The following is an 11,198-nucleotide window of genomic DNA, read 5'->3' on the forward strand; positions in this document are numbered from 1 at the left end:
GTCAAAGCCCTCTATCAAGCCTCCTACAGTGTCATGGGATCTCAACGTCGTTCTCACCCAGCTGATGAAACCTCCTTTTGAGCCACTGAATTCCTGCTATCTGATGTACTTGACCTGGAAGGTCATTTTCTTGGTGGCTGTTACTTCAGCTCGTAGAGTCAGTGAGCTTCAAGCCTTGGTAGCTCATGCTCCGTATACTAAAATTCATCATAACAGAGTAGTCCTCCGCACCCACCCTAAGTTTTTGCCAAAGGTGGTGTCGGAGTTCCATCTGAACCAGTCAATTGTCTTGCCAACATTTTTCCCCGTCCGCATACCCACCCTGCTGAACGTAAGTTGCACATGTTGGACTGCAAGCGAACATTGGCCTTCTATGTGGAGCGGACAAGCCCCTTCAGACAGTCCGCCCAAATGTTTGTTTCTTTCGATCCCAACAGAAGGGCAGTGGCTGTCGAGAAACACACCATTTCCAATTGGCTAGCAGATTGCATTTCCTTCACTTATGCCCAAGCTGGGCTGACTCTTGAGGGTCATGTCACGGTTCATAGAGCCATGGCAGCGTCAGTGGCTCACTTGAAGTCAGCCACTATTGAAGAGATTTGCAAGGCTGCGACGTGGTCTTCAGTCCACACATTCACATCTCATTACTGCCTCCAGCAGGGTACCCGACGCGACAGTCGGTTTGGGCAGTCGGTGCTGCAGAATCTGTTTGGGGTTTAGAATCCAACTCCACCCCCCTAGGCCCTTTTTTATTCTGTTCCAGGCTGCACTCTCAGTAGTTGTTTCAGTTTTAGGTCAATCTCTGTTTTGTCCTCCCCATTGTGAAGCCCAATTGACCTTGTTTGTTGTTTTGAGTGAGCCTGGGGGCTAGGGATACCCCATCAGTGAGAACAAGCAGCCTGCTTATCCTCGGAGAAAGCGAAGTTACTTACCTGTAGCAGGTATTTTCCGAAGACAGCAGGCTGATTGTTCTCACCAACCCGCCCTCCTCCCCTTTGGAGTTGAATCTTCCCTTGTCTTTGCTTTCTATACTGACTGAGGCACGTTCGTGCTACGGGCGGGAACTCGGTCGCGCATATGTGGTACGCGCGAGAGTTCTAGCAAACTTTGTTGCTAGGGAGATCTCCGATCCTGGGGCTGCCGTTGGACGTCACCCATCAGTGAGAACAATCAGCCTGCTGTCCTCGGAGAATACCTGCTACAGGTAAGTAACTTCGCTATATAAAATTGCCTGTGATTGACAGGGATTAGAGTATGTGCTCATCAATTCTATAAAGAGATGCCTCATTTAGGCACCTAGAGGGCGCCTAGTGGAAGTCTATTCTGTGAAGCAAGGTGGGTGCTAGTATAACTGGGTATATACGTGCATATGTGCTTAGGCTCAAGCACTTATGCCAGCCATAGAGGTGATGTAAATGCTCACGGGGATACGTGTATAACAAACTTTCTGCACACCCTGTAATTAAGAGCAGGTCCTCATACCTTATTCAACTAGTCATATAATTTGTCACCCATCTGTTTATCCTAATGACTTTGCCCTACCCAAATTGTCCATCTATATGTCTCAACTGTACATTGTATCGTACTGACATTATGAGCATTATGTTTAATTGTTTTAATGTATGCCTATTCAGGCATGTCATTTGTATTGTGCGGACATCATGTTTATCATTTCTTTAATTTGAATGTTCTAATGTGTGCCCATTAAGGTGTTTTATTTGTATTGTGCTGACATTGAGGGGCATAATCGAACGAAAACGTCTATTTCCATGGGCGTTTATCTCCAAGAACGGGTCCGTGAAGGGGCGGACCGAACCGTATTTTCGAAAAAAATAGACGTCCATGTTTTATTCGATAATTTATGAGCTGGGCGTTCTTGCTTTTCAGCGATAATGGAAAATGAAAGCGCCCGGCTCAAAAACGAATAAATCCAAGGCATTTGTTCGTGGGAGGGGCCAGGATTCGTAGTGCATTGGTCCCCCTCACATGCCAGGACACCAACCGGGCACCCTAGGGGGCACTTTTACAAAAAAAAAAAAAAAGGTAAAAGAGCTCCCAGGTGCATAGCACCCTTCCCTTGTGTGTTGAGCCCCCCCAAATCCCCCTCAAAACCCACTGCCCACAAGTCTACACCATTACTATAGCCCTAAGGGGTGAAGGGGGGCACCTACATGTGGGTACAGTGGGTTTGGGGGGGTTGGAAGACTAAGCATTAAGCAGCACAATTGTAACAGGTAGGGGGGGTGGGCCTGAAGTCCACTGCACCCCCTAACAACTGCTCCAGGGACCTGCATACTGCTGCCAGGGAGGGTGAAAATAAAAAGTTGTGAAACATCATTTTTTGTGGTGGGAGGGGGTTAGTGACCACTGGGTGAGTCAAGGGAGGTCATCCCCGATTCCCTGTGGTGGTAATCTGGTCATTTAGGGCACTTTGTGGGGCCTTATTTGTGAAAAAACAAGGTCCAGGAAAAGTGCCCTAAATTCTAGCTACAAACGCATACTTTGTTTCCATTATCGGCGAAAGGCGCCCATCTCTGTTCGGGTGATAACCATGCCCCAGTCCCGCCTTCACCACGCCTCCGACACGCCCCCGTCAACTTTGTACGCTTCCGCGATGGAGTGCAGTTGAAAACGTCCAAGTTTGGCTTTCGATTATACTGTGTTATTCGTTTTTGTGAGATAAACGTCCATCTCCCGATTTAGGTCGGAACTTGGGCATTTTTCTCGTTCGATTATAAGCAGGATTGTATCATATATATTATATGAATGTGTTTTCCATGCTGACTATTATGATGTATCATTTGTACTCTGCTGACATCATATTTCTATTATATGATTGGTCTACTATGTTGTTTAATGTGCATATTTCTGATACTATATCGGGTTACTCCCATTTCTAGGATTCAGTTTGCCATCTCTATTAATACTTATATTGATTATTTCACTATTTTTATGCTGTTTAACAACATTATAAGTTTTATGTTAACCTGTACCTGCAGTGCACTGCCTTGGATAAATCTCTTCATAAAAGTGATGAATAATCCCAATAAATAAATACATGCATAATTAAAATGATGGGGGAGATACCAGGGGCGTAGCTACGGGTGGGCCTGGGTGGGCCCAGGCCCACCCAATTTCAGTCCAGGCCCGCCCACCCAAGCGCACACAGTCACACACACTGCAGCAGCAGCCTAGCGCAGAGACGGCAGCACTCGCGGCGCTCTGGCAGCTGATTTCTCCTCTCCAGGCTCCAATTTCAGGCCCGCCCACCACCAGCACAAACACAGCCTAGCGTACGTCGCGGTCGCGGCTCAGACATCGTCATCAGATTCACAATTCAGCCCACCTACCTTCGCTTCGGGCTTAATAGAGGCAGAGTGCGTCGTGGTTGGTTGTTATCCACACACGTCCATTCCTACACGGAAGCGCGTAGTGGTACGACTCGGACGTGGCCGTGCGCGGAGTGCTCTCAGCCTCGCTCTCGCTCCGCTTGGCTCCGTGTGCTCACTCGTGGTCTGAGGGAGGGCAGGCTAAAAACAATAGCTGCATGGCCACATGCACGCAGGGTTGTGCGAGCCTCAGCCTGGCCTGCCCTCCCTGGATTCTGGAAACGTGGGAATTGGTCTTCGAATTGAGGAGAGATCATTCGAGAATCGGACTTTATCATCACAGAAACAGAGCCCACCACCAGCAGCCAGCATTTTGATTACAATTACACGACATGGTTAAAATTAAAAAATGTATGAATTACCTGCTGCTCCTGTACCTTTTGTGGGGGGCTTCTGGGTGGGGTAAACACTTCGCTGCCTACAGGGCAAAAAAGGTATATTTAATCATTAAATATACCTTTTTTTTTTTGCCCTGTAGGCAGTGAAGTGCTCACCCACACCCAGAAGCCCACCACCAGCCAGCATTTCGATTACTCTGGTAATCAAAATGATGGCTCTGCTGGGGGGCTTCTGGGGGGGAGGGGGGGGTGGACTCTTCACTGTCTAGGGCAAAAAAAAAGGTATATTTAATCATTAAATATATCTCTTTTGTCCTAGACAATGAAGAGCCCATCCTCACCCAGAAATTCACCAACAATAAATTTTAATAGTGCCCATGTTAATTTTAAAAGATTGTCTATTTCTCATGTTGGTGGGTTTTTGGGTGGGGATGGTCTCTGCAGTGCCTAGGTTAAAATAAAAAAAAGTGTAGGCAGTTTTCTCTGGGTGCCAAAGGAAGGGGAAAGGACTTAAAAGGTATTTTACCTATTTCCTTAATCAGACATTTACATTTCTTATAAAGCAAATTATATGCCATTCTTGTAATTATAGTGCAGGATCCTGTTATGTGTGTTGACGTATTTGTCATTATTATAGACTTATATTTGGTCAAGCTTGATATGGCATAATGTAACCATATTTAAAAATATAGGTATTTTATTTTATTTTATCCATTAAGTATGTATGTGGTTTATGTTGATGCAGGGCAGCTGTTGGGCACACTACTTAGAAATCCATCATCAAGTGCACTCTAAGGCATTATTTTATAGTATCCCAAGAAACACTACTCATACATAGTGCCCACCCACATTAGCTCTGGGCCCACCCAAAATGTCAGGTCTGGCTACGCCACTGGGAGATACCAATCTACAAAAGAAAGAGAAACACCTCCACATAAGGAGTGGAGGAGCAGGGCCGTGCCAACACGGTAAGCAAGGTAAGCACGGCAGGAGGGCGCCGTACTCTGGGGGGGGCGCCCCGCAGCGTCATGCTTACCTCGCCTTCCCGCGTCCCAACTGCCCGCCCTCTTCTCCCCCACAACAAGATCCCTTTGAAATTTACTTCCGTCCGGCAGCGAAGGCGCAGCGTCAGTGAAGGAGGAAATGACGTCAGAAGAAGGCGGGACATTGAGCGAAGGGAAGACTAGTAGAGACGTCGGGAGCGCCACCTCCTTCACTGACGCTGCGCCTTCGTTGCCGGACGGAGGTAAATTTAAAAGGGATCTTGGGGGGGAGAAGAGGGCGGGCAGTTGGGACATGGGAGCGGGAGGTCAGCAATCATTTTCACGGGGGGGGGGAGGGGCGCGCACACGCCAACTGTTCATCTGCGGGGGGGGGGGCGCCAACTGATCTCCTGCAGGGGGTCGCCACAGACCCTTGGCACGGCCCTGTGGAAGAGTAGTCTAGTGGTTTTGAGCACCAGTCTTGACATCCAGAGGTGGCCAGTACAAATCCCACTGCTGCTCCTTGTCATCTTGGGCAAGTCATTTAACCCTCCATTGCCTCAGGTACAAAATTAGATTGTGAGCCCTCCAGGGACAGTGAAATACCCAGTGTACCTGAATGTAACTCACATTGAGCTACTACTGAAAAAGGTGAGAGCAAAATCTAAAACAAAAACCCATAAATTGTACAAAAAGTTTTCATTAGGCAAAAATGGCCATATGGATAGTGTCATTAAGCGCATTTTGGCCTCCTTGCCCATGGGATGATTTTGAAAGAGCTGCTGAGCAGAGATGGTGCCCACCTATCAAAGAAGGGGCACAGTATATTTGCTAACTTACTGACGAGGGCTTTAAACTAGAATCAGCGGAGAGGAGTGAACAAAGTTCCCAGACAAGTAAAAGCCCTTAGGTATGTGAAACTTTAAATAACCTCTGTAGAAATGGGGAAAAAAGGGCAACATCTGGAAAACTGTGTATACTAATGCCTGTATTATGGGAAATCATGTTCTGGATCCAGAAGGTGTAATGGAGGAGGCCGACTTGGATTTAATGGCAGTCATACATGTGGTTCAAGAAGAACTATGACTGGGATATAGTTATACCAAACTTTAATCTTTTCAGGAAGGACATAGTAGGAAGAAAGGGAGGAGGAATGACACTATCCAGCTTATAATTGAAAAAGAAAAACGCCTATATTGCGACCCAAATCGGGAGATGGACGTTTATCTCACAAAAACGAATAAAGCGGTATAATCGAAAGCCGAATTTGGACGTTTTCAACTGCACTCCGTCGCGGATGCGGACAAAGTTGATGGGGGCGTGTCAAAGGCGTGGTGAAGGCGGAACTGGGGCGTGGTTATCGGCCGATCAGAGGCGCCTTTCGCCGATAATGGAAAAAAAATATGCGTTTTTAGCGAGAATTTAGGGCACTTTTCCTGGACCCTGTTTTTCCACGAATAGGGCCCCAAAAGGTGCCCTAAATGACCAGATGACCACTGGAGGGAGTCGGGGATGACCTCCCCTGACTCCCCCAGTGGTCACAAACCCCCTCCCACCACAAAAATATGCCGTTTCACAACTTTTTATGTTCACCCTCAAATGTCATACCCACCTCCCTGGCAGCAGTATGCAGGTCACTGGAGCAGTTATTAGGGGGTGCAGTGGACGTCAGGCAGGTAGACCCAGGCCCATCCCCCCCCACCTGTTACACTTGTGCTGGTAAATGGGAGCCCTCCACACCGCCCCCCAAACCCACTGTACCCACATGTAGGTGCCCCCCTTCACCCCTTAGGGCTATAGTAATGGTGTAGACTTGTGGGTGGTGGGTTTTGAGGGGGATTTGGGAGGCTTAACACCCAAGGGAAGGGTGCTATGCACCTGGGAGCTCTTTTACCTTTTTTTTTTTTTTTTTTTGTAAAAGTGCCCCCTAGGGTGCCCGGGTTGGTGTCCTGGCATGTGAGGGGGACCAGTGCACTACGACTCCTAGCCCCTCCCACGAACAAATGCCTTGGATTTATTCATTTTTGAGCTGGGCGCTTTCATTTTCCATTATCGCTGAAAACAAAAACGCCCAGCTCACAAATTGTCGAATAAACATGGACGTCTATTTTTTCCCAAAATACGGTTCGGTCCGCCCCTTCACGGACCCGTTCTTGGAGATAAACGCCCATGGAGATAGACATTTTTGTTCGATTATGCCCCTCCACATATAAAAGCTAATATTTAAGTAACAGATTTGTAAGGCTTATGAGATAAGGAAGAGACACTTAGGGGTTAATCTGGAAAAAGGAAATGGAATATCTGTTTACGTGCTGCCATCATTTCCTGTATTTCTTTGTTTATTAAAACAGGATTACAATGACTTTACAAAAAAACAAAAATCCTGTACCTGCATTGTAAAAAAGGAAAATGTAGTTGTTAAAGAGAATGCTGGGTAAACCTAGACACAAAATCAGTTCAATCATGACCTAACATTATGGTTTTATGTGTAAAAACATTTGTGATAAAATAAGAAGTTTTGTAAAACTAATCAAACAATACTGCCTTCCAAACAAATAGAAGTTTTTAGTATATTTTCGATACAAGACTAGTTTTTCATCAACAATAAGCAGTCTAAAAGGGGAAGGAAATAACATTCAAAGTGTCTTCGTATATTGCAAACAGCTTGAAGTGAAGTAAACTTCTAGGGGTAAATAAATGTTTTGTTTTGTTTTGTTTTTTTAGGATAAATTGCTTCTGCTGAGACTCTGGTACCATGAGAGCTGCCGTGTCTTCCAGGATCGCTTGGTTAATGATGAGGATCGCACATGGTTTGATGAGCTAATGATGGGAATAATGAAAGAATTTGGCAGCAGCTTTACGGAAGTCATTCCAAATCAGCCTGTTCTCTATGGAGATTTCATGTCTCCAGGCTCCGATGTTAAGACTTACCAGCTCATTGAAGATCATGTTAAGGTATAAAGGCAAAACATCACATTATGGTTTCAATTCCCTTTATTTCTTAATATTCAGAATAATACGAACATAAGAAAAGCCATGATGGGTTGGACCAAAGTCCATTAAGCCCAACATCTTATCTCTTACAGTGGCCAGTCCAGATCACAAATACCCAGCAAATCCAAAAAGAGTTGATGTTTCTCAAAGCTAATTTCCAGAGATGAGTAATGGATCTCATAAGTTTACCTAGTTAATAATTTTTTAACAGCTTTTCCTCCATGAACTTCTCCAGACCTCTTTTGAATCCCACTATGTCAGTCACCTTGGCCATATCCTCCAGCAGTAGGTTCCAAAGCTTAATTAATAAACAGGACATTGTTTCTCACATATCGGTGACATCATCCAACGGAGCCCAGTGCAGAAGGTGCCTAGCATAATATCTCTTTAAGAGGCCTTTGGTAGCATCCCACCACGCATGTACAGGTACCTTCCTATCCAACGCACGAGCGCGGGACTAATAGTCTTTCATTTTCTGTGGAGCAGAGAGGTTGCATCTGTGATCTCTCCTCAGCATGTCAAAAGTTTTCTTTTTGTGGTGTCTTCCTTTTCAGGATATTGCGCTCCTTTTTCATATCTATTTTAAATTTTCTGTACTTCAAGTGAGTGCCCTAGTGAATGTTGTGCGTTTCTGATGGGGGGGGGGGAGGGTTTTCAGCCCTAAGGCCTTTTTAGGCCAGGTAGTGCCAGGTTACATCGATGGTTTTTGGCCGTAGTTTAACTTCACTTCCCTCACCCATTGAGCCCTTTGATATGGGCCATTTTCCACTACATATCCCAGAAGGCACTGAGCAGATTTAAGCATTGTGCTTGGTGCATCTGGCTTATTTCGGGCATTAACCCCAGTATTCACGGCTTGGAACCAAACCATGAGGGTCTTAATTTGTTACAAAAGAGCCTAGAATGCTCAGTGTGAAATCTTTCTGGTGCTCAGTCAGGTCCTTTGACATTGGCATTGGTGACATTGGATCTGATAGCTGCTGGGTCTATTCTAGACACAGGGACTGTGGGCATCAGCATTGACACTGGCCACTGAACCCACATCCCAATACCAGCCAGCGACGGGCTCCACACCGTGAAGGCATGTGCATTCCACATCCTCTCCCAGTACCTTACGTTTCTGAGGACCGACACAGTGCACGGCAAAGAAGCATCAACATCGCTTACCCTCGGCACATGGTGCCAGGAGCTGGAGCACCAGCATTGCTGGTCTCTGAAGCCATCAGTGCTGAGAGGACTGTTAGCCTTCCTTGCTAAAGGTGCCAAGCTGCCCGGTGCCCTCTGGCTGTCACCCTCTGGATGTCACCCTGCTCCTTCAGCACCAACAAATCTGCAGGCTTTCTTCACACTGACTCCCCAGTCTTTACTCATGCCTGTCCTTCGTGAGGAGATCTGGACCATGCTCAAGGAAGAACTGGAAGGCTTCAGCAGATGCCCAGAGTGTTTAGACATTGAGGAGGCCATTCAAGGGAACTTAAGAGCATAAGAGTAGCCATACTGGGTCAGACCAATGGTGCATCTAGCCCAGTATTCTGTTTTCCAAACAGTGGCCAAGCCAGGTCACAAATAATTGGCAGAAACCCAAATTGTGGCAACACTCCATACTACAAATCCCAGGGCAAGCAGTTGCTTCCCATGTCCGTATCAATAGCAGACTTTGGACTTTTCTTCCAGGAATTTGTCCAAACCTTTTTAAAACCCAGATACGCTAACCGCTGTTACCATCTCCTGCGGCAAAGAGTTCCAGAGCTTAACTATTCGTTGAGTGAAAAAAAACATTTCCTCCTATTTGTTTTAAAAGTATTTCCATGTAACTTCCTCAAGTGTCCCCTAGTCTTTGTACTTTTGGAACGAGTAAAAAATCAATTTACTTCTACTCATTCTATACCACTCCGGATTTTGTAGACCTCAATCATATCTGCCCTCATCCGTCTCTTTTCCAAGCTGACAAGCTAACCTCTTTAGCCTTTCCTCATACGAGAGGAGTTCCATCCCTTTATCATTTAGTCGCTCTTCTTTGAACCTTTTCTAATTCGCTATATCATTTTTGAGATACGGCGACCAGAACTGAACTTAGTACTCGAGGTGCGGACACATCATGGAATGATACAAAGGCATTATAGTATTTTCGGTCTTACTCAGCATCCCTTTCCTAATAATTCCTAGCATCCTGTTTGCATTTTTGGAAGCCGCTGCACACTGAGCAGAAGATTTCAGTGTATTCTCTACGATGACAACCAGATCTTTTTCTTGAGCGCTGACCCCAAGGTGGACCCTAGCATCGGGTAACTGTGATTCGATATTCTTTCCAATGTGCATCACCTTGCATTTGTCCACATTAAATTTCGTCTGCCATTTGGATGCCCAATCTTCCAATTTCTTAAGGTCTTCCTGCAATATTCACAGTCTACACGTGTTTTAACAACCTGAATAGTTTTGTATCATCTGCAAATTTGATCGCCTCACTCGTTCCGATTTCCATATCATTTATAAATATGTTAAACAGTACCGGTCCCAGTACAGATCCTTCTGGCACTCCGCTGTTCACTCTCCTCCATTGAGAGAAATGACCATTTAACCCTACCCTCTGTTTTCTGTACTATACCAATTCCTAATCCACACCACAACCTTGCCTCCTGTCCCATGACTCTTTAATTTTCTCAAAGTCTCTCATGAGAAACTTTATCAAAAGCTTTCTGAAAATCTAGATACACCACATCAACCAGCTCACCTTTATCCACACGTTTATTCACACCTTCAAAGAAATGAAGCAAGTGGTGAAGCAAGACTTCCTTTGGCTGAACCCATGCTGACTCTGTCCTATTAAGCCATGTTTGGTCTACATGTTCTATAATTTTATTCTTTATAATGGTTTCCACTATTTTGCCCGGTACTGACATCAGTCTTACGGTCTATAATTTCCCGGATCTCCCCTAGAAACCCTTTTAAAAAATCGGTGTCACATTGGCCCACCCTCCAATCTTCAGGTACTATGGACGATTTTAATGACAGGTTACACACTTTACTAACAGCACGATCAGCAATTTCATGCTTGAGCTCTTCGAGTACCCTTGGATGTATGCCATCCGGTCCAGATGATTTACTACACCTGGCTCTGCCCTGATGACTCTGCTTCAGTCGCAGCCCTGTGCCATGGCGGTTATCTATTTTCACATACTCCTTGCCCTGCTGGCCGTGGGGGCGGTGTTGGACTACTTCTCTCTCCCTCCTCCAGATTTCCAACCCTTCTTCACCCTCAATCTCACTGTTTTTCCTCCTTGAAGTCCACTCTACCGCCTTTTCTCTCCTCTGCCTCTTCGAATAGCGGTCATTTATCATCCCCCTGATAAGTCCCTTTCATCCTTTCTCAGTGACTTTGATGCTGGCTTGCCTTCTTCCATGATCCTTCCTCCCCCTCTCTCATCATTGGTGACTTTAATATTCTGCTAATGTCCTTTAACGTCCTCCTTTAATCTCCAGCTATGCTCCACCTC

General features: G+C 45.8%; 1 protein-coding gene across 1 annotated transcript in view; it reads left to right on the forward strand.

Moving 5' to 3' along the window:
• Window positions 1-9,190, forward strand: part of LOC115458777 (dynein heavy chain 1, axonemal-like) — a gene marked incomplete at its 5' end in the record, with an annotated part of 332,737 nt that extends 323,547 nt beyond the window's left edge. The window contains 2 exon segments of the mRNA XM_030188593.1: window positions 7,435-7,665; window positions 8,813-9,190. Of these exon segments, the coding sequence (XP_030044453.1) occupies window positions 7,435-7,665; window positions 8,813-9,190 (609 nt within the window).
• Between the last annotated feature and the right edge of the window lie 2,008 nt (window positions 9,191-11,198).

The sequence above is a fragment of the Microcaecilia unicolor genome, unplaced genomic scaffold (genome assembly GCF_901765095.1).
Source record: "Microcaecilia unicolor unplaced genomic scaffold, aMicUni1.1, whole genome shotgun sequence".
NCBI lineage: Eukaryota > Metazoa > Chordata > Amphibia > Gymnophiona > Siphonopidae > Microcaecilia > Microcaecilia unicolor.